Source organism: Leptonychotes weddellii, chromosome 4 (assembly GCF_054177405.1).
Source record: "Leptonychotes weddellii isolate Sample4059 chromosome 4, ASM5417740v2, whole genome shotgun sequence".
Classification (NCBI taxonomy): Eukaryota; Metazoa; Chordata; class Mammalia; order Carnivora; family Phocidae; genus Leptonychotes; species Leptonychotes weddellii.
In genome coordinates, this window is record NC_138372.1 from 49,893,129 (window position 1) to 49,917,508 (window position 24,380).

Genomic DNA, 24,380 nt, shown 5'->3' on the forward strand with positions numbered 1-24,380 from the left:
TTCTGAGGTCAGACAGTGGGAGGGACACTTTAGGATTTCATGGCCACTTACACGTACTTCTCTCCCTAGGGCCAGACCAAAACTCCACCCAACTCAGTTATCAAATATGTGGCAATCTGCCTCCAGGAAAGTGACCAGGAACCGGGAGAGGGTTGGGGATGGGGGGGATGGGGGCAACAAAAACTTCCTAACACATGCCAGCACTGTATCAAACACTTGGCATGGGTTGCTTCCCTTAATTCTCACAGCTGTTTATGCCATCTTCCTGTTTTATAGGTAAAGAAACAGAGGCATAGTCAGAATACTCATCTTGTCTAAGGTTACACTGCTAGTAAATGAATGGCACCATCAGGATTTATAAACGTCTGGGTCAGACTCCCATGTGTTTCACTGAATTTTGAGTTAGTAGGAGCATCCTGGCCTATGCAATATAAACTAACATATTTGGGGGAGCTGTTTTTCAGCTGTGTTAGATTTATTCAAATTCTGTTGATACCCATTGCTATAGTTCAACAAAAGGAAAGGAAATATGTGTTTTTTTAGAAATCCTGTTCTTTGTTTTTTAAAGTGGGCTTCCCTGGATGGGACTATCTGTTGAAAGCATACATGGAAAATCAGAAAGATGGAGAACAGTGCACAGATCACAAGTGTTAGGAGTCAGTGAATTTTCATAAAATGAACACACTCATGTAATTAGTAGTCAGAGCAAGAAAGGGACCATTACCAGTCCCCGTAGAAGCCCTCCCCCGCTAAGTGCCTTCCAGTCACTAGCCCTCCACAGTAACTAATATCTTGACTTCTGATATCATAGATTCATTTTTGCCTCTTTTGAACTTCATATAAATTGAATCCCATTCTTATGTACTTTGCAATATCTGGTTTCTTTTGCTTGACATTTATATTTATTAGATTCATCCTTGTTGTTGCATGTGGAGTGGTTCTGATTGATTTAACTACTATACAACCTTGCAAATAACTACCACCTTTGCTACTGGCAAGAGTTTGATTATGTGAGGCAGCTAAATAAGAGGTTACTTACATTTCTTTTCTATGTGCTATCTTTGGGTAGAAAGTGGAATGACTTGATGGATATGTTTCTGATACATATGGAGCTATCTTCAAATTGCATTTAGAATGATCCCTTATATCAGGAATCTAAAATAGTAAAACACATAAAAACTGAGAGTAGACTGGTAGTTACCAAGGGCTGGGGGAAAGGGGATTGGGAAGGTGCTGGTCAAAAAGTACATAGTTTCAGATATGAAAGTGAGTAAGTCCTAAAGACTACTGTATAGCGTGGTGCATATAGTAAACAATAATGTGTCATATACTTAAAAATTGGTTAAGAGGGTAGATCTTATGTTAAATATTCTCATAACACACACATGCACACACACACACACACACACACACACACACTGAGGGAGGGAGAAAACTTTTAGAGATGATGGGTAAGTTTATGACATTGTTTATGGTGACGGCTTCACAGGTGTATGCTTATCTTCAAACTCATCAAGGTGTACACATTAAATATGCACAGCTTTTTTGTATGTCAATCATACCTCAATAAAAAATTGCATTGAGATATTGTTTGTAGAAAATTTATATTTGGGCTATAATGTGTTGCTCTCACTTGCTGAATTCTCATCTGTATTAAGAATTATGATACATAGGGTTTCAAAGTTTAAATGATATAGGTGTGTAAATGGCCTCTGTCTCCACTTTTCCCAGAGATCAGTGGGATAATAACACTTTCTTGCACTGAGTGTGGGGCCAACTCTTAGGGCACCTGAGGTCTGTTACTAGCGGGGCCACTAACTTCATTACTGCTAAAATCTATTTCCATGTTTTCCAGCTATGAGGAGCTAGCCCTTTCGTGGCCAGGCTGAGATTTCTCATTACCCTTTCCCGTCCCATCTCTGGGTCTTTCCTTTCCCACACCTCTCTCTCTCTCTCTCTCTCTCCACACAAACACACACACACACACACACACACACACACACACATTTCTGCTGGATTTGTGAGGGGGAAAAAAAACCTGGGGAAATTGGAATGTGGGCTAACTATTAGCTGAATTGGAAAACTATTAAAACAGAAAAGGGGACATCATTGACTGAAAAAAAGAGTGTAACTCAATAGTTTGTATAATATGATCTCCATGCACATACATAGACATACATGCACATTAATAATGGTGATCTTAGTAAAAATGTGACGTTCTTGTCATTTCAAATTTCTGTTTCTCTGTAATTTTCTCTAACATACTGATATCCCATCTGTAATCATACATGTGATATTTACAAAATGTGCACAATACTTAAAGGTCGACAGTGTGGTTTTGTGTGCATTCTCCTATTCTACCTTCCCTGTGAGATTAGGGTAAGTCTTCTTCTTAACCCTCATTTTCCAGATAAAGAAATTTAGTCTCAGCGCACTCAGGTAACTTGCCTTAGGTCAGACACTGAAGCAAGAGGAAGGACCAGAACCACTCCAGCTCTTCTGAGTAAATACTGCACAGCCTCCCTGTGCTACTCCCTGTGTTAGATACAGCAGAAAAGGGAAGAGACTCAAGAAGGTGACAACATTTAAGAAAGCAATTACACAATTTTAAATAGAAAATACCCAAGGGTAAGACACCACTTTAAATCAGCATTTTCGGGGATTCGTGCATTTTTTGTGCGAAGCTGAATCCTTTAGTTCATAGACCAAGATATGGTCTTGCCAGGAATCTTGCTCTAGTAATTTAACCTCTGACTTCTTGGCTTGTGCCTTAAGGTAAGTTGGAGATAATCATACCTCTTCAGTGGCTATCAGAGAGATGTCGCAAGGATAAATGAGTAGTGTGCTTAGAGCTCCTTTGAGAAGAGGACTTTATGAATGCCACATATTATTACCAGATTAATATTAACTATAATTATTTATCCATTCTCTCTTCCTGTTTCTCAGGGTCAAATGCAGTACCTACCAGACTTACAAGAGGAAGTTAATCTCCCTTTGCCACTCTTGTTAGGGGGAAGGACACATAGGAGGTTGGTTCTCCTTGTCCCTCTGGAAATCTGTGACAGTAGGGTCAACCCCATGACCATACATGGTCCCATCACCTGCTCTTAGCCCCTTGAGACTTGCTTCTGTGGTATTAAGCATTGTTCCTTCTCAGAGCCAATTTTGCAAGACAGGAAATGACCATCTTCATGGACATGCAACCTGCGCAAGATGTAGAGTGGTTCCCACATCCAGCAGGGCGCCATCGCTGCTGTCTTGAAACGTGTAATAATTTTATCTCTGATCTTGTGTTTGGAAGTGAAGTCTGAGGGGAAAATAGAGTATACTCCAGTGGCTTGGAGGCTGGGCTCATATGCTACCCCACCTTTTTTTGGCTACTTGCCTGCCTCGCCTGGACGTGTTCTCAGCCACCTATTTCCCTGATCCCTGGCCCCCCAGAACTCATCCAGAGTCCCTTACCCTTGCCATCCATTCCCAGAGGGGCCCTCGGTGCAGGTGCAGAGAGGGTCTGAGTTGGGCATGTGTGCCTTGCAAAGTCTCAGATGGGGCATGATAGCAGCCATCCCTGGCCTGGGCTGGCATGGCTGTACCATGGTAGACAAGGCTATGTCTTGGTGGGAGTGAGCCTCTTGTCCTACCCTGATCTAGGTATCTAGTATGCCCCAAAGCAGAGCTTGTGGCATCCTTAGGAGCCAACTATCTGCTGTGGAGTGAGGCATCAGTACTGTGGGGAAGGGAAATGTCCAACTTCCCCAGAGCCTACCCCTGGCTGGGGCACAGCACATCAGTCTGGCAGCTGGTGGATAGGGGTACCCCAGTAACTTGTGACCTGTGTATTGCCCTAAGTCACCAGATACAGGGCTTCGGGGCCTGTGAGGGTCTGCACTCTCCTCATGGTATGCTTATGCCTGAGGGAACACCATATCCCTACTCCCAAATGCCAAGCCTCTGTGTTGTTTTGATTACCATTAATAGTTATGCTCCTATGTATTGATCATCTACTGAGAACTGGCTAACATACCAGAAGCTTTATATACTCTATCTCTAATCCCTTTATAACTTTATGAGATAAGTATTCTTATCCTTATTTTAAGATGTAGGAAATTGAGACCCAGGATCACACAGTAAAGGGTAGAAGAGAAACTCAAAATGCGTGAGTCTCACTCCAAAGCTTTCTTACTCTTTCCATAGTACTATAGATGCACCATCCAGCCTCTAGATAGCCAAGTAGTTGCAGGCTGCTTGGGCAGGCACTTTGGTCTCCATTCCTCTGCGAATTTACCGAGTATCCAGTAGGCACCTGATCTGGCTCTGGTGCTGGAGCCAGGAAGTTAGAGTGTGGAGGCCAGTCCTGAGCAGCACCGGTCCTTTCCTTTGTCTGTACCTAGAAGGAGCAGGAGTTCGATTCCCATACACTCAGCCCACTGACATCTGTGCCTCCTGACTTAGTTACTGGGATAAGAAGGGTCTAAAATGGGACACAAAGCCTTGACTATAGATTAAGAATCTGAAAAGGAAAAATTCCTCATTAACTTCAACACTAACTTCAAAAACTTTCACTTAAGAAATATTGTAGCTGACCACAATAAGAAAGGGCAGTAGAGTAAGGGCCTGTCACATCCACTGGCCAGTCACGGGCATGTCACTACTATATCAATTCTAGGAGCTCTCCTGTGCTTGCTCTGGGTCATAGACCGTGAATGAGCCGTGCAGGTAACCCTTCATTGGTGGATCTTTGCAAAGTCCTCCTTCCTAGTGCTTCTGCTGCCATAATTATTATATTTCCGTTGTCAACCCTGAGTGGAAATTGGATCCCTTTTTCTCCTCTCCATGAAAGAGAAATGGGATAGATCATCTTACAGTCATTTTGCATATTGACCCATTCAAAAGGCTCAGAGCATCCTAGGTACCAAGAACCACAGGTTGTGATGCGGAAGACACCAAGGTAGTAAAGCCCAAGTAATCGGGAAGTGGTTGGACTTTTCCTTTGATATGAGGCTGGGAATGGGATGGGAGAGTTTTGGCACTTCAGGAAAAGCTCCCTGGGAAGAAGTGGAAGGTGTTTTGGACACACTAGAGAGTAAGTGACAAGATTCTGCATGTTGAAGCAGCCCAGCAAGACTGAGGAGGAAAGGAGAGAAGGTATGTGTAAGTCTGGCTTGAAACGAGTTTTACTAAAAACACCTCAATTCTTATCTGCATATTTTTGAGGAGTGTGAAAAAAATGGAGGAAGTCACCTCCCGTGGTTTTGTGGCTTTTTAAATATGACATACAGGATATTGAATGTTAACCCCACATTATCCTGAGGTGTATGCATATTTGAGAGATTCTTTGAAATGTGCATCTGTGGACAAGGATCCCAGTCCCTTGGGGTCTCTCTTGTGCTAATTCTCTTTTCTGCTTCAAGTGTGAGTGTCACACACACAAAATGTCAAATAATAATAAAAGGGTATGTGGTCTCCCTCGGATTTCTGTATGAACATGGGAAAAATGCATTCTAAACTTGACAGGAATGTATGAAGTCTTCTCTATAATAGAATTCCATACAAGATTTTTAATTTTATTAGTGCCTATTGTGTGCTTGCATTCCAGAAAGCTTGATGGAATTAATGAATGTTGTTCCTCTCAAAATCAGGCATGGATGCAGGAGAGTCTGACTGACTTTTATCACTGTCTATAGCATCATTCATTCATCCAGCATTTATAAAGTTAATTCAGTGTTTATTAACATAGAGTTCTTAAGTCAATACTCTGGAGTATTAGTTTAGACTCACAAACGTTTGGGTACGGAATGACATGTTGTGACCATTCAGAAGAGCTTTATTATCCAGCAAAAAATATGATCTTAAAAACAATATTTTTTGAATGGACCACTAAGAAATACTTCCAGAAAGTCTTGAGTCCCACATCCACAAATCAAAGCCTCCTGGCTTTAAGCGAAGTGAAAATCTGCAGTGTTCTCATCTGGCTCCACCTGAAAGTCCGGTTCAGAATTTCCCTGTGATCCTGGCAGTTGCAGAAGAGAAGTTTTAGCTTTGTTTAGTATAACAAGAGCTGCCTACTCTGGCCAATAAACGTGTTCATGTAAAACTCCAGTTTCTCTTAGACCCACATCTTATCAGGGAAACCTCATTTTGCCTTTACTTAAAGGAGGGATTCAGAAGAGGGGAGGAATAGCTTACACCTCTTGCTTGTGTGGGTCAGTGTTTGCTGAGTTAAAAGTTACTCCAACAGGCACACATTCCCCGGAATGAATGACTGCCTAGCCTTCCAACGTAACTGTCTGTCCCCCGCCCCTCCAAGTTTTCGACTGTGTGTTTCATTTAGAAGAAAAGCAAAATGAGAAAATGCTTTCCTCATTTCTCCTCCAGACTGCAAACACTCAGAAATGACATCACGCACCCTAAAGAGCCCCAGGATGACTAAGGCAAGAGAGCCTGAGAAAACTCAACTGCTTCTGCCTTTAGTTTTAGGACACATGTATGCAGATGAGCTTCTAAGAGATGGTTCCCCGCCTCCTTCCTCAGAGGAAGTTTCTTGGTAGATCGCGGACACCTCATCCCCGCGGGGGGTGGGGGGGGGGCGGTGAAAACTTGGCACCAGCCGTCCCAGGCAGAGCACCGCGGTGATTCGTTCTCCTGGTGGAGAGAGCTGGAAGGAAGGAGTCGGCGCGCAAATAATGAAGGAGCACGGGGCCACCTTCAGTAGCTCGGGGATCAGCGGCGGCAGCGGGGACTCGGCTATGCACAGCCTGCAGCCGCTCCAGCCTAACTACATGCCTGTGTGTTTGTTTGCAGAAGAATCTTATCAAAAATTAGCAATGGAGACGCTGGAGGAATTGGACTGGTGCTTAGACCAGCTAGAGACCATCCAGACCTACCGCTCTGTCAGTGAGATGGCTTCGAACAAGGTAAGAGATGACCGGTTTATTCTTGAAAGCTCCCCCGCTCCCCTGGGCTCCCCTGGCCTCTGCCTGAGGCAGAGGTGCATCCGAGGACGCCGGCGGTCAGAATGAGTTTGCTGAGCTGCCTCTGAAGATTCTGTCCCCAAGTGCCACACTTGGCTTGTGTCGGGATGCTACGGCAAAAGTTAAAAATCCTCCGTGTGCTTTAATTACCAGCAACCAAAGTTCTTTGTTAATTGATGTAGTTGGGAGTATGTTTAAGGTGAGAGGTGCTTGTAAGGCTTATTTGTGTACAAATGAAAATCCTTTTTTTAAAAAAACAATTATCAGTAAGATGACATCTGAATGAATTCATAGGGTAAAGTGGATAACATGTTGCATTGCAATCAGGTGTTAGACACCTTTTTTTTTTTTTTTTGGACAAGAAATTAAAGTGACCTCCATAGATCAGTGAAGAGAATGGTTTGCTCTGAAGTTTTATAAATTCTGAAATTCTTCTCAGAAGGACATTCTGGGATTTCCTAACATTCCTTTTGTGATGCTGGCATGACCTGAGATAAAAAAAAAACAATATACTTTATCTCCAAAAAAGAAAGTTATTTTCTAAAAGTTTGCTGCTTTTCAAAGTAGAATTATTTGAAATTAAGTTCCACCCGTACTGCAAAGAAATAGTTTTGTTTACAATCCCCAGACAAAACTTAGTATGGAAGTTTTAATTATCTATCATTATATCATTTGTTTAATTAACGCCTGGATTTAGAGTGCTAATTTATGTAGTGAGAGTTGTTGCTTTTTGTTTGTTTGTTTCCCCCCCTTGGAGAATGTTAACTTTATAAATATATATGATGTGTGTGCATATATGTATATACTTACTGCTTCATTTTTAATGGAAAACCTTAACATTGTACCCTTATAAGTACACACTTTAAGAATGCCCAATCATCCTAGCCTGAGGTATTGTCTTACTGTCTTATGGTTTGGGGGCTGGGAAAAGATTTTGCTCCACACCTGCCAATGTGCCCTTTCCAGCCCCAAGGTTCACTAGGGAATGTGTGTCCCTCCTCCCTCTTTCCTGGGGTTAAAAGTATCGCCTTCCTATCAAGGCTTACTGGCTCTTGCTCAAAGGATCTGAGCAGAGGGAGCATTGTGTCCTTAGGAGGTTTTGAAGGGGGCTAGGGGTGGGGGGATAGACTCTTCTTATTCTTGTTTATTGCTTAACGAAAGGGCAAAAAATGAAATAAGTCTCTTTCCCAAATTTTAGTTTAGATTCAAGTTGGAAAAAAGAAGAAAAGTTTTGAGATTAACTGTTTACTGACTTTTTTTCTGAAGTTCTCAATTGAAATGGGATTTTCCAGGCTGTTGAAAATCTCAACCAACTGCTTCCTCATGAGGAGGGCTTAACTGTGTAACTTCTCCAAACCACACTGGATTCCAAGTAAAAAGATTTTCACACATGCTTTAGCCTACTTTGGAGCATTAACGGATCCTCTATTTACTGCATGTTGTGAGCATTGATACCCATAGGAGATGTAGATCCAATATTTAAGGGTAGTTTTTCAGCAGGTTTCACCATAAAAGACATGCTGAACTTTCTTCTTGAGTTGCTAAGATAAAGTAGCCAACTAACTACAGGGGAGAAAAAGAATTCTCATTGAGAAACTGCAAATTGTCATTATTTTTCATTTTGACTGTTGATGCCTTGTAGATTCTAACCAGGTTTGTGTCTGGAGTGCTGAAATTAAACATCGTCTGTTTTGCAAATTTATTTAAAAAACTTTTCATATTCAGTGTAATGGTCAATAAGGCTCTGAGACCAAGGACTATGTAGGTCCTAGTGAGAATTCCAATCACTTCAGGCTTCCGCTCCTCCTTTATGGTGTCCTGTGCAGGAAGCAATGAAAGTTGAATAGAGCTAACCCTAAAGAGAGGGCTAAACCTTAATGCTGACACAGTTAGCTTAAGTAGAAGGCATGCACCTACTTTCTACACCTACAGTGGAAAGGTTGTAGGGCAAAGCAATTGTCCAGTGGATGAATAGTGCTTAACTGACAGCTAAAGTCAGTTGCATTTGTAAAAGATCTCGTTCTCTTTTTACTTAGCAACCATGTTTCCCCCCAGAATCTTGATTATCTAGATAATTGTTTCATAAATAAAGCTTAATCCATGGCACATGTAACATAATATAATAAGAATATTTTTGTGGCCACCAAAAAGAAATTGATCTATATCAGTTTTTTGGGGGGAACTTAATTATTTGTGGTAAAAATACAGTCCTGCATTTAATTTCAAATGTGGTTGAAATTATTTGAACATTCCTTCCAAGTCACCATTTAAAAATATAATTGATGTGGGGTTTGGGCTAGGATTGCCTTTTGCCCTTAGCAAAGTGTTAACGTTGAGGCTGTTGAGTCCCTAGAAGAATGTCACTCTGCCTGTTTCAAGGACTTGTCAGTGGGCTCTAGGTAGTAAGGAAATTTAATAATTTTTCTTCTGCCTTTGTTTCCCACATCATCATCATCATCATCATCATCACTACTATGTAGTTGTATCTGCTCATCTTCTGTTTCCCCTCACTGAACAAAGGAGCCATGGCAAATCTCTGAGTTACAAACTTGGAAGTGAGTCTGAAGATGTTCCATATAGGAAGTATGTGAAAAGCATGGGCTTTGGAGTCAAAAGATCATGGTTCAAATCCTATCTCTATCATTTACTAGCTACTTGACCTCGGCTAACTTAACTAACTGTTCTAAGGCTTAATTTTCTCATCTGGAAAACAGGGATAAAAGTGGTACCTACCTTACTGGGTCACTGTGAAGATTAAATGAGATAATGCGTCTGAAGCGCTCCACAAGGCACCTGCTGGGTAGTAAAGATTCAATAAATGATGACTTCTTAATAACATCCACTAAATCTCTGCAAACATTATATGCCCTTAGTTTTGATCAACTGGGTGATTTACTGAGTTTTTACCTACTCAACAGTGGTGATGGGAAAGCCAATGCTTTGCGTGGGGGGTGTTTGGGACCTTGTGAATGGTAGAGAGTTGACTGTGCCCAGTGGAGGAAAAGCAAGCAGTCTTTCATATTTACCCCATCTGGGTAAGGTTGTGTGTTTATTGTTTTTCCTCAACCCTTTTATATTTTGAAGAAAACTGTGACTCAAAGATTATAACTGGTTTTCCCAAGTATGTTTCAGAGCCTGAGAGATAAGGAACTGTTCTGTGACCTATAGAAACCTAGTCTCCTCCTGGGCCCCAGTTTCTTAATGCTGGCCACAGGCCAAATGGAATTCCAGGATCACAGAGAAAGATGCAGCCAGGTGGATTAATACTGTAGGTTATTTTTCCCTGAGAATTACAAGATGAAATAAATTCAGCAGTTTTACGAGGTAATGACATTGTTTTGCAAGATGAAAAGGATGTCGAGTGAACCTTCCGCCAGCAGCCCAAGTTCAGTTAGACGTGTTAGAACTGTTTTCTGTAACGACAGATTGCCTTCTTAGACTTGCTCATTAATTTTTGTTTCAACTTTCATCGCCTACTGAATTAGAATTGTCTTACACCTCAGCGAAATGCATCAGAGCATGAGTTCCTCAGTGGCCAAACAGTTAGATGTTTTCAAAACAGGATGCTTTGGCTCTGCATTATAAAAAGAGGAGCGGAAAGAGAAACAGTATAGCAAGGAAGAAAGCAAATAGCCTCAGCAGGATCCCCAGCCCAGCAACAGCATAAACACTGACCTATCTTCCTGACCTTCACTGTGGCTCAGTTCCTGACCCCGTGTCACCAAAGCCAACCGACGTCATTGGAGGAGGATAGGAGGAATGGCACAGCTGCTGTGCGGGTGACTAGAATTTCCTGTCTCCTTCCTGACAGACTCAGTCAGAAGAGTACAGAGTTGCAACAACAGTGGCTGAGGAAGGACTGGCACAAAACAACCCCAGGGAGGCGTAGTGGTGACTGACAAGGACAGGGAGTTTTACTGAGAAACAGAGTCTCTCGCCTAAACTTTTCAGGTGAAAGTGTCAAAGGCGTCATTTGTACCCAGCATGTTGCAGGTTTTTTCAAAAGATGAACATGCTGTGGTATTCAGCGAGGAGCTGTGTTCAAGCAACTTGTCACTGTCCCGACTTCCGCCACAAACACTCTCCATTCTCCTGTTCTTTCTTGACTAGCTTTGCCCTGGGGCTGTTTTATGTGTAGGACAAAGGTTTGGGGCCCTCTCCGTGAAAATGGATGTTTCGTTGTTGAAAAGAGCAGTCCTGCATAATATCAGTAGTCTCCTTAGAGTGAAGCCTCAGGACCTAGCACTTCAGTCCATGTTTGCTAAGGAAACCTATAAGATAAGAACGGGAGATAGAAGATCCTTTTTCTTTGAAGGTATCATGAAGTCAACTGCAGATACCATCACAGGGGAAGTGAGTCCTTCTGGCTACACAGGTTTATTTTTCCGGTTCTTCAGGTGTGTCTGTACTGGAGTATTGAAAGTAAAGGCAAATAATTGCCTGCGCTCTTGGGTGAGAAGGAATAAACTCATACGATTCTACCAGCCTGGAGCCACTTGGGACTCAAGCTGCATGATACTGGAATGTGATCATGATGGGCAGTTTGCCCTGCACTTGCGAGTCATTTTCTATCTAACTGAATAATAGATAAGTAAGGGAAATGTCGGGTCCAGCAGAACCAGAAAAGAAATAGATCTTCTTGGTCAACAGATTCATCTCAGAGCTATGTCAGAAAGATGATAGGCAGGTGACCAATCATTGGAGGGGATTACTTCTACTTTTGCCCAAGGTTAAATGATACGACTAGAGCATTCTCACCCTTAGGGCAAGAGGGGTCCTTTTCCTGGACTCTTTGCTTTAAGAGAGCCTTAGCCTGGGCTGTTCCTCCAGCTGCGCTCTGCTTCAGGAGGTGAGGAGCCGGGACGGGGGGTGGGGGGGTCCTGGGGCAGCTGTGGTGCCTGTTCCAGACCATACTGCATCCACTGGACCCCCTACATTCTCTGCCCAATGGTTCTGGACCCTGTTCCGGGGCCTGTGCAGGCCTCTTTCCTGGATGTGCTGCGGGACTCATGCCCTTAGGCCCAAAGAGTAGCCAAGAGGCAGCAGTTGGGCTTGGAAGAAGTGTGTGGGAGGAGCTTGGACAGGCAGGTGGTAGCAGAGGGTATACAAAGGCCTGCGCATGAGTTCCTTGGGGAAGAAATGGGACAGGATGCGGTCCCGGAGCTAGGTCCCCCTGCACTGCCATAACCAAGGAACTCAAGAATTCATACTTCACGCTGCCCTTCCGAGCTGCTAGGAAGGGATGTCTGTTGAGGTAGGAGTGTTGGAGCTAGCTCGATTTATATCTTTATTCAGACATATGTATGTGGCCCCTCAAGTGTTAAAGGTGAGCTGGATTCGAGGGAAGAATGGAAGGAAAATCAGTTCTGACAGCCAGGTGGGGCGCTTGAACATTTTCGATCCAACTCTTCTCTCTTCACTCTCAGATTTATATAGAACTGGAGGCAGCAGGGGTGCCTGGGTGGCTCAGTCGTTAGGCATCTGCCTTCAGCTCAGGTCATGATCCCAGGGTCTTGGGATCGAGCCCCGCATCGGGCTCTCTGCACCGCGGGAAGCCTGCTTCTCCCTCTCCCACTCCCCCTGCTTGTGTTCCCTCTCTCGCTGTGTCTTTCTGTCAAAGAAAAAAAAATATATATTAAAAAAAAAAAAAACAAAACTGGAGGGAGCAAAGGGAAAAGAGCCTAGGTAGACTAAGCCATGAGTTTGAAGTCTAGCTCTGCCTCCATTTAGGAATATGATCTTAAACAGTTAATTCATTTGGAATTTTTGCCTTTCTTTATCTACAAAACAAAAGAATTGGAGAAGACTGTTTCCATGGTCTCCTGCAGCTCTCGCATTTATTTTTGGGACAGGAAGCATCGACAGCCAAACTACTTTTACAGGTGTTACTATCTGCAAAGATATGGTACTAAGCCCCTTACCTACATTCTGTCATGCATACTCTCAGCAACCCTTGGAAATACATACTATTATTATCTCCATTCTGTAGTAAAGTGAGGTTTGAAGAGTTGTATTACATTGCCTAAGGTAAAGAAGAGAGCAGGATTCACACCCAGGGCCATCTGACTCATCATCAATGATCCCGATGGCACAGATAAATATAGAAACAGAGAGGTATTTAATAACTTTTACAAGGGAATTTTGTCATCTCTGGGAAGTCTTATTCGTCTGACTCTGGCCATCATTGCTTGTTTAGGTCTGGTTCAGAATCCTAATCTGCAGTTACCATATTCGGGGCCTCCAGACCAGCCATTAATAACCTTAAACTCAGTCTTCCCAGCTGGGAAGCAGTGTCTGTTAACAGATAAGAGGGAGGAGAATAACCATAGTTATAGAAGATGGTTGTAAAGCACTCATCAAAATGTAAATAACAGTATTAAACTAATCTGCTGCCGTTTATGGGCCTGTTTGCTAAATTCACGATCTATTTGTGCTCCCAAATTCTCTAACGTGGCCTAAGAGAAGACAGTGAAGTTTTGTTTAAAAGACAACCAACCCCCAAATTCCCTTTTTACCCCCCTCCCCAACATAAAAAGAAAACAGAGAGAGGCTGTTCTTTTTTTGAAAGTTATCATCCAAAAAATTGGGGCAATTTCATCATATATTATGTCTTTTCTAATACATGCCCCAAGACCATGAAACAGAGGAGGAATGCTTCAATAGCAATAATTAATACAGGGAAATTTCCTAGCGGTAAGATATAGACTGTCTGCATTAGACTTTGTCTTCCAACAAAGAAGAAAGAGAAGATTAAGCTGTTTGTTTATCTGGCATTATTTCAGTTACTCTTTCTGTGACAAAATAAGTTGTATTATTGAGAGCGTAACTGAGTGTTCTAAGTTCTACTCTTTGAAAACTTTAGTGCTTTGTAAGAAGTTTGATTTTTAATCTACTTTTCTTAATTTAAATATTTTTCATTGATATTTACAGAACCATTTCCTTCACTGAGTTCTAATCCATTCACCCCAGTCTTTCTACTACTTCACTTGAAAGGCCCCCAGGTGACCAAATCTCTAAAAATAAAATAGGAGTGAGGTCAGGGCACACTACCTTTGATTGTTGCACCCCTGGCTAGCTGGTAAGACAAGATTATATTATCAAAATCTGATAAGTAAGTCATTTTAAGGGGACCCTTTCTCTCCATATAAAAAAAAAATCTGACAACTATCTTTGGAGTATCAAATATAAATCCAGAACACTAGTTGTAAAAAATAGAATAACAGTATTTTAATGGAATAGACGTCTGTTTCACATTTTTTAATACTTTTTTCTTATCTTTTATTTTTCTTTTCAAATGTGTCCTAATCTAAAAGGCTTCCAAAATTGGTGCCATTGCTCTCTATGGAAGAAAAACCAAGGGTGGAGCTTAGTCTTGTGCTATTCTTCCCAAAATTTGCCTTCTGAGCAAAAGCGTGCTCAGCAAGTGGAGATACATCAGCTTTCTGAAAGCCAGGACTTACCAAACCAAAGCTACGAGGGCAGACTTGTGCCGCAGTCAATAGATTTCACACTCTGGAAGGCACTATGCCAACAGTGGATGTGCGTCCTAGCACATCCCTCCACTTGAGCATTTTTCAGGGACCTGCCAGCCCTCTGTGTCTTGCCCATTTGTACGTGATGTTTCCCTCAACTGGTGCCAAACTGTTTAGTCTCCTGGATATTTTACTGTAACTTCCTTTGTTTGATTTACTTTAAAGTAGCCAAGTGTTTCCACAAAGAAAGGACAGTTAAGTTATTTAGAAATGAAGAAGACAGTAAAACTTCTGTTTCTTTTGTTTCTGTTTTGGGAAGTGCCTGATAATCTTCTTCTCTTTAAGAAGTACCTGATAGTCTTTTTCTTTTTATGGAGCAGCATTTAAAGGCTATAAATCATGCATTTCTGCTCATCAGTCCTGTGTTTCTGTCTGCTAATTACTTGTAGTTTAAAAATGTACCACTTTTGAAACCTAAAACCTTCAGAAATTGAAGTTTAGTGAATTTATTAAAAATAAATTTCATCTTCATGGCTTAATTTCACTTCTTTATATTTTTTAGCTGCTCAAAATATGGTGATCTTGAAAATGTTCATTAAAAACTTTAAATGGCCAAGTTCCTTTCACTCTTTGTTAACAGCATAGTGCATAATGTTATAACCTTCAGCTATTGTAAAAAGGAAATTTGAGTACAGATACTGGTCATAAAAGTGATTAAACCATTTTAAAAAATGTAGATTTAGGACAAGAGTTTTTGTCATTTGCCATCTAAAGGTAAATTTTAATTACTTGTTTTTGAATGGAAAACAGTAAAAAGAGAAGTTGTCATTAAATAAAAATACCTTTCCAACTCAACCATATAGGCTGTGCGGTAAAGCTGATCAGACAGGGTGAAGTGAAGTGGTAATTTGGTGACTATGTAATGTCTTTGGTTAGTACGGATGGTGAAAGTTGATAAATCAAGCCAGAAGAAAGATCGAAATATATTCTTTCCAGTTATAGTGTCACATGGCTGTATTAAACAAAATCCTAGAACTTTAAACCCAGTAGGGAATCGTAGATATCATAGATTTGAAGACCTTGTTTTATAGATGAGGATGATAAAAATTGAGGATTAAATATCTAATGTACTCCAGAGATCTTTGTAAAATATAAAACACAATCTAAATGAAATATAATTTCATTATGACATGACTTTTCCAGAGTCACAAGGTTAATTAGTGGAAGATTAAGGTAGTAAGATACGGGTCTGATTACAAATCCCATTTGCTGTTCATCTTCAGCAAAAATCTGATTACACTTAAGAAAGACATGGCATGGTCCCTCTATTAGTTGCATTGATTTTTAACCTTCTCATTGTCCTTCTCATTACCTTTCTTGGGTAAAAGCTATACATGTCTTAATCACTTCAAGTAAAGAGAACTAATTTAGTATTCCTGAAAATTGTGTGCTCAAAATCCAGAAGGATATAGTTGGAATGAGTTACTTTAAATGCTTTTGGCATTGCTGGGTTTTTTTTTTTTTTTTCACTTTTTGCTGTTTTAACTTCTGAATCAAAATATATGTATATATCATCAAAATATATGTATACTATCAGGAAAGAAAATCTCGTTTTACAAAGGCAGCCAGGATTAACATCGAAATGTTAATTAATCGAAATGATACTCAAGTTTTAGTAGCTCCAGTTGATCAAACGGTAGACTTCCAACTTCCTCTCTTCCCTTGGTGTCAGAAGATCTATAGAAAACCTGGCTTAAGAATAGAAGTAAGAGGGTGCCTGGGTGGCTCAGTTGGTTAAGCGACTGCCTTCGGCTCAGGTCATGATCCTGGAGTCCCTGGTTCGAGTCCCGCATCGGGCTCCCTGCTCGGCGGGGAGTCTGCTTCTCCCTCTGACCCTCCCCCCTCTCATGTGCTCTCTCTCATTCTCTCTCTCTCAAATAAATAAATAAAATCTTTAAAAAAAAAAAAAGAATAGAAGTAAGAGTTTTATGATAACTTGAGAATGAAGAAATACAGACCTTTACCCCCTTTCTTGGCATTCCATTGCCTTAAAGACTTCCCTTTGGCTCAAATACATCATCAGGCCTATACTATGAACCTACTCCTGGTATGCCACACTTCTTGGCTTTCTTTTTTTGAAACCTTCACTTAGGTACTCTGACTTTGATCAGATTTTCATAAATCATCCTCTTACCTAGCTTACTGGTTAATATCATAACTAATATTTTAGTTCTCTGAGGTTTTCTTTATGTCTACTCCAGATGGCAAGCTCTTGAGGCCTGTAATCGGGTCTCGAATGTTTCAAGAACCCATGTATGCTCAGAGTGGTAAGACCAAAAAGTATCAAAGAGTCATAGGTCTGTTTCAGTCTAATGGTCAGGAGAAAAGCGAAAAACAAATGAAGGCTTTTGTCAGTTGGTGGCAGTTGATTTGGGGTTTGTCCTATTCTAAAAAGCTCTCTGAAATTCTTCTTGATTTGGTCGTTTAAGAAATGTGTTGACATGAGGACTTTTGATGGATACTAGGACAGGTAATGACTTTGCTACTAGGCACAGCATGATATTAAAGATGGAAATATTTTTTAGTATTTTCAAAAAATTTAAATTTAAATTCATGGCACATGCTGAGACTATCCATCCAGTGGTAATATGAATTTGGGGTATACTCTTGCATGCCCACTTGATTGTGAGAAGCTAGGGACTCTGATAGATCACTAATGAATGGTCTCCAACTGCTGCTGTAGATGTCCCACTCATAGCCCAGACAGGTCAGTTTAGCCAGCCAGATGCTACCCATCTACCCAGCTGAGAGGGCACAGTGCCCTCCCTGCCTCAGCCCCTTATCCATTTGATTGCTATCGCTGGTTGCATTCTGTAACTGAGTCGGAATGATTTAAATATATCCGCATTTACTTGGCCAAGTCCAGTACATCATTTATGTTTGTGACAGGGTGAGCTGTCACTGAATTTTTCCCTCGTGTATTTTAACACACTCAGGATCTAGTTGCACAAAATTTATTTGCATCTTTCTTACCCATTGCATGGAAGGTTACCTGATAATATCTCATCAGGATTTACCAGTATGATTTTTAAAATATTTTTAAATCAGTATAATTTAATTTCAAAGACTTTATCTAATTTTGATTACAATAATTAAAAATATTCTTTTGTTAATACTCTCCTTCTATATGTTCATGGTATTAAGATAAATTCATTATCTAATGCTGCATTGTAGATGGGGCATAGAATAATTTTCAAACTAAGAAAGGCCATACATTGCTTTTCAAGAAACACCTTTCAGAGCCCTTAGTAAATCCTAAGTAGGAGCCTTGCCAAAAATAAATATAAACATGAACCCCTGGACAGGAATGGGTTCTTTTCCTTTAAAGCAAGAGAATATATTGGGTTAAAATGAGTAAAATATGAGCCCTTTTTCATAAAGGTAATAAAAGAGGAGGCGATATTAATGAGGAAGAACTCAGGAAAGATTTTTCTGTTTTGATCACTGCTTTTCAAATCTAGCCCTGCGATCCACGACTGCATTTCCCAGAGAACTCTGATTCTGCCTGAGGGAACATTAGTTATGGAGCGATGTGGGGATTTTTAAGGCCTCTTTCTTCACTTTAAAGCTTATTTGCTCTCAAAGTTCCCTATGGTCCTGGGATAGAGCATTAAATAAAGGGCCACTTTCTCTAAGTGTATAGCTGTTTGTTATTTTTGTGTTGCCCAGATCCAAGGTAGCAAGGTAAGGAAACAGACCTGAAGAGGGCTTTCCTGCTTACCCAGAGCTCTCCCTATGTGATCTCATTCTGATGCTCATCAGGAGGAAAGTATTACTATATCCCCTTTTCAGTGTGAAACAGGATGCAAGAGACATTACTGATTTGTCCAAGCCCTTCAGCTACTCACTGCTGACGCCCTAGAATCAAATCTTGTTCTTTTTGCTCCAAAGTCAAATGATATAAAAATAAAAATTAAAGGGAAATCCACAGGCCAATTTGTTATATTCTTATATGACTTGGTAACAAAACATGTAATTATATAGAATTTGAAAGCTAGAGCTCAATCCAGGTCCCTTCTTATTTTTCAGGCCTCAGTTTAGATGTTACCACTTTGGAGAGAACTTCTCTAATTATCCTAACCCAGTACCTTGTGGGTTTTACAGTTGGCTCTCACAAATTTATGATTTTGATTTTCTGTTGTGGAACTTAGTTTTTACTCATCTCCTCTCTTAGACTGTAAGGTTATTGGGGACATGAATTGTGTCTACCTTGTTCGCTATAGTGGTCCCAGCATTTAGAATACCTCTAGACACATGGTAGACATTCAAATAAATATCCCTTGCATGAGGCTTAGAAATGTAATCTAATTTGTCCACAACCAATGATGTTGTTAGTGGCAAATCCATTAGAACCCAGGAATCCTGTTTCCTATTGCACTACACCGTGCTCCGTGCAGGTGCTTGCCACGCCCAGTTCATTTTTCTAATTGTTCAGTTGAATGAAAAACTCCCATCTGGTTTGCAGTGACTCTTCAAACTACCCTCAGAAGCTGCAAAAGCTTGCTCCTGAGCCTTCTCCCAAATTCAGAGTCGGACACTAGAGAACAAAGCCATCAGGGTCAAACGCTCTTCCTATGAACAAAAACGTGAAGCACATCGCTGTTGTTTGGTTCAGCATTGGGGCATTTGGTTTACCTTTTTCTTGGAAAGTCTGCATCCTGTGGCCAAGGATCTAAGCCCTTCAGAGACTGGCGATGTACACTCAGCTGGGAACATGTTTATGAGCACATGTTGTGTCTGAAACTCAGCCACTCAAAATATCTGTTTTGTCTGGAGTGTAGCCGTTTAGTCATTCTGTCATTGTCTGGTTATATTTTTTGTTCCTGACATATTGCTGATACTCCTCTCACTGCTCTCCTAGCCACATATTCAATTAATTCAGATGTGCTACTGGATGGACCTCAGCCGTGGCAACCTGAGCAAAATGAATATTTGGTGCAGTTATCCTTGTGTCAGGCAACTTGTGCCCATTCGTGGCTTTTGTTCATACACGAAGAGTTCCAAAGTCTCTTAATTTGAGGAAATTGGCTAAGTCATGGAATCATGAATGGATAGAGTTAGCAACAGCGAGACATCTCAGAATACGCTTTTTTTTTAATGATATAGTTTTAACACCAGGCTGTTTTGAGTTATGGTTTCATTTGACGGGTTTCATCTATCTTTCTGGCAATTCTGGTTTACACTCCTTAGACTGGTGAATAATCTAAATGTCAACCAGAGAGCCAGAACTTCTATGAGTAACTTATGTGTCATGTAATCAAAATGACATAGCACTGCGTCACATCAGCAGTAGCATATTGTGGGAATTCTGTAGTTAATTATACCAGCTACTTTCTTTTTTTTTTTTTTTAAAGATTTTATTTATTTATTTGACAGAGAGAGACACAGCGAGAGAGGGAACACAAGCAGGGGGAGTGGGAGAGGGAGAAGCAGGAGAGGAAGAAGCAGGCTTCCCGCTGAGCAGGGAGCCTGATGCAGGGCTCGATCCCAGGACCCTGGGATCATGACCTGAGCCAAAGGCAGACACTTAACGACTGAGCCACCCAGGCACCCCTATACCAGCTACTTTCAACAAGAAGAAGAGTTTAGATGCCAGAGAGCCAGCTGAAAGCTCCACCCAAATGCAAACCCATGTGAAGACCGGACCATAAGCTCAGATTCTTTTAAAAATCAGAGACAAAACCGGGCGCCTGGGTGGCTCAGTCAGTTGAGCATCTGACCCTTGATTTTCGCTCAGGTCATGATCTCAGGGTCGTGAGATCGAGCCCTGAGATGGCTCCACACTGGGAGTGGAACCTGCTTGAGATTCCCTTTTTCCCTCTGCCCTACTTCCCCACCCTCTTAAATTAAATTAAATTCAGAGACAAAACTGAGAAATAAAACATCAGCTTCAAGTATAAATCTTGTGGGATAAAGGACAAGTACTACAGACACTTTGCCAATCCCTTTACATATATTATTTCTAACTTTCCCATTTTAAAGTTGGAAAAACTTAGTCTCTGAGAGGTTCAGTGACTTGCCAAGTTTCTCAGATGAGTATTTTATTTCCAGACTCAGCTGGATGCTCATCTGATCTGATGGCATGCTAGTATGATGTTGAGTTTGCTGTTAGAGTCCTCTCTATGCTGTTAGATCTCCCTGGGAAGGCCAACTATAACCAGAGCCCCCTCTACGTCATGTATGACCTACACCTCCAACTCTGAAACTACTTTTATAAGCCTTCCATGAACCGACAAACTATACGTCCTGGGGTGCATTGTTGTGCAGAGCACTCATCCATCTATTTTAAATTGTGGGAGCTAATAATAAGAAAATGAAATGCACGATATAATTTTTTATAGAATAAAATTAGATAAGACCACTGTTTTCATCCTTTATAGTTTAAAAATATGTTCTAGCCTCCACCATGTGGCAGATTCTTCTCAATTCTAGTGTAGGGAGTACCAAAATGCCAAAACAGATAACGTATATGTTTTCAGGGAATAAAATGATATGTCTCTGTAGTCCGTGGGTTTCCTTTATTTATTAGATGGTCCCTAGAGTTGATCTTATAAATTTCCAGCCCTGGGAAACTGTTAATCCAGAAGTAGTGATTTCCACAGCAGGCTTTGAAGCATCACATTGTCTCTTATCTCAAAGGGTATGTGAACATAGTTAGCAATAATCAATATAATTAATATTAACCACAATACATATCACATGATGTATTTAAAGGGGTAGAGTAGTAATCTCAAAAACAAGCTGTGGTAGATTTTTGTAGCTGCAAAAATATCGAGAATTCTAATAAGGTAATATTTATTTTAAACAAAATTTTAAACAACCGAGATGTTATAGAATAAAATTGGAAATCAGTTCTTAAGGAGAATCATGACCAATGCTTTTGGGGTTATGAAAAGAAAGCACATGTTTGGGGGGTGATTTTTCTGTTCTGTGTCAATGGCTTTCAAGTCAGATCTGAAGGTCTTGAGGCATAGGTCTTGTTTTTAGCTAGTCAGTAGAGGACACTAGACTGGATGGGCTATGGGTCTGATCCATGGTTAAGATTTCTAATTTAAAAAATATAATAAGTTGTAGAACTTCTGGCCATGAAATGGTCCAACAGAAACCTTAGTCATCTGCTTTGGAATCACCTTAACACCCCATGGCCTTAGAACCGGCCTTAGAAGCTTGAGGTTAAATATTAGCCATTATGCACAGAAAAAAATGATAGATTGCTTAAATGCAAAAACAAAAGGGTAACTAAATAGTGTGCCTTGATTCCTTGCCTTTTCTCAGTTGCTGCAATGATTTATGTTATCTGCTGAAGAAAGGCCTTTGCTATCTTTCTTAGGCCAGCACCCCAGATTTGCCAACGTACCTCTTTTTTTTTTTTTTTGCAATCTATTTCTATTAACAGCCAGATTAAAAGAAAAGACTCAAATACATAAAATGAAATTGTGAAGCTCCAGTAACAGATGCAGTGTTGCTGGGTTTCTCAGCAGAAGGGAAGACCTCTGTCAAAAAGAACAAGTGTGAACATTTTCAATTATCTAAAAATATACAATACCTCTAAACCTGACACAATGTGAGTATATGATTTTGAAATCCAATCTCTTTATGGGATATTTGGGACATGAAATTTCTAGAACACACTTATACTAAAAAATGTTGTTTATCTAAAATTTCAATACATCTTTGAATATAAATATAGTATCTATTTAATTGTGTCATTGCAGCAACTTTTGGAATTAAGGGAATGTTAAGTCATGAGAAGTTTCTCGAAACATTCTTAAAGGAATTAGTTTGGGTGTAGGAGAGGTCAATTTTTTAGTGTCCCAATAATGTGTGCCATATCTCTTCTTGAAAAGTTTCAGAAATTCTAAGAAAAATGGACAGCGGCAAAGAGCATAGATAGATAGGTAGGAAGAAACACCTAATAATTTTGAGGGCTGTTCAAGACCTACAGTCAAGTTGTAGAGTGTTGTATTTAAATTCTTTTGTTTTTTTTGTTTTGTTTTGTTTTGTTTTCTTGTTTTTCAATTCTGTGTATGAAAGCACTAATGGTCTGTCCCTCTTCGACTTTTAAAATGTCACCGGAGCAGATAACTTGTCCTTTAAGCAGCAAGTGGAGTTTATTCAATTTTAGCTTCATCATAAATTCCAATGTTTTGTTGCAGAATATGCCAGAGAAGTCCTTGCTTGTTTTTCAATCTGTATTTGTTGTGGATTACTACATCACTGGGCAGTTGAGAAGAGAATCACTCAATTCTGGTGTGTTTAGATGAATTTTGTTCTGATGTATCACATGGGCAGTTAGGATGACCTAACTTTATTCCCTGGTGTACCAACGATGTGCTCCAGATACTCACACAGCAGAGCTTGTTTTCTGGGATGGCGCACCATGGAACTATGGTGTCTAGTGTAGTAGATGTTAATGGACAACGAATGGCATGTTCTCCCATCCTGATTCCTGTTACCAACTCACTCAATTCAATTTCATTTCCCTCTCAAATATGATAAGCAGGTCATTAACGCAACTGTGACATGAAGTTTCAAAGAGATGATAGACAGGGAAAGATCAAAAGGAAACAAGAGATGGGACCCTCACTGTCAGATGATCTGAAATGTGAAGAATTGTGGAAATCGTGAGTTTGATAAAGGGTTCTAGAGAAAGTACAGTATATCCCTGTTTTTTTGTTTACATCAGATATTGCAAAGAAAAGTGTAGGTGCTTAGCAATTAGAGTTCTCCACTTCTTTGGGTCTTCTTTCCATGTGAAAATAAGGGTATGAAAGAAGCAATGTTTTGGAATCAGAAAGAACCTTCAAAATTAACCATTTTATAACTAAAGAAACTGTGCCCATCGCTAAAACAACCTGAGCCCCCAAAAGTCAATTTATCTTACCCAAGATGACGCATGGAGCTCGTGCCAGAACTGAGACAGAGACGAGCCCTCCTGACGTGCATGTTGCCCTGAGCTGTGCACCTTCCCTGAGCTGTTGTAACTCCCTCTACCTCCGCTAGCATTCGGAGGAAGAATTTTCAGCCCCTTTGCTTTCCTGATGCCCAGGAATTCTGATTAAGTTGTGACTAACGATGTGTAAAATATGAGTCAAAATGCAGTCCCTAATAAAGTCATTGTGACTTTAATGACTTGGGCAGTTGTTTCATACTGCGAAAACAGGAAGGTCCCACACAATAAGGCGCCTGTCTCCCAGATGGGCTCCTGCGTAGACGGCCACCCACAAGGGTAACTGCTGAAGCTCTCTTCCTCTCTTTGGCTCCTTTTTTTTTTTTTTCTTTCTTTCTTTCTTTTCTTTTCTTTTTTTTAAATCCACACAGTTTTCACCTACTGACTTCAGCGTGAGGTTATCAATGAGAGGAAAGTGCCTGTTTATCTAGTTTTTGATGGGCTGAAGATACAGTGGGTCACTAAAGATTCACTCCTCGGTGACATCCAGGTCACCCCCTCACAAGCCCAGATGAGTCTTAAAAGTAGCTGTTCTATGGGCTTGATACTAGCCGCTCATATGACTATTCTTCTGAATTGTTTTATTCTTAGAAATATAAAACTACCAGGTTTTAGAACTGGGAGCAATCTCTGAGATCCTCCTCCACGCCTCCCGTGTGGTTAGTGTAGCTAAGACCTCTTTACCAAGAGAGCTCCTAAGTTGCTTGTGGATCTTTGCACAAAGCTCAAACCAGTCCTCTCATGAGAAAGCTAGAAGAATGAGGAAGTGTTCCATCGTTTCACAAAAAAAACTGGCTCAGAAGAAAATAATCTCTGTATGTAGCACTGAAGGTAAAGAAAAATTGAAGCCATAAAACACAATGTTCATATCAAGTGTAAGTGAATTTCGGATTTGCTACTATATGTTTTAAATGACTTCCCACTATT

General features: G+C 40.6%; 1 protein-coding gene and 1 long non-coding RNA gene across 6 annotated transcripts in view; one reads left to right on the forward strand and one right to left on the reverse strand.

The window, feature by feature from the left end:
• Positions 1–24,380, forward strand: part of PDE4B (phosphodiesterase 4B) — a 428,537-nt gene that overhangs the window by 380,389 nt on the left and 23,768 nt on the right. For 4 of the 5 annotated variants that reach the window (XM_081818568.1, XM_081818569.1, XM_081818570.1 and 1 more), the window contains one exon: positions 6,802–6,914. In XM_081818568.1, the coding sequence (XP_081674694.1) occupies positions 6,802–6,914 (113 nt within the window). Of the gene's footprint in view, positions 1–6,492; positions 6,545–6,801; positions 6,915–24,380 lie in introns of those variants that run through there. The other variant, XM_081818573.1, reaches the window with a different exon arrangement.
• LOC145721288 (uncharacterized) lies at positions 5,784–10,912 on the reverse strand. The gene is made up of 2 exons (XR_014144909.1): positions 10,647–10,912; positions 5,784–7,459 (listed from the first exon to the last, which is right to left on the reverse strand). It is a non-coding gene; the product is annotated as an uncharacterized LOC145721288 (long non-coding RNA).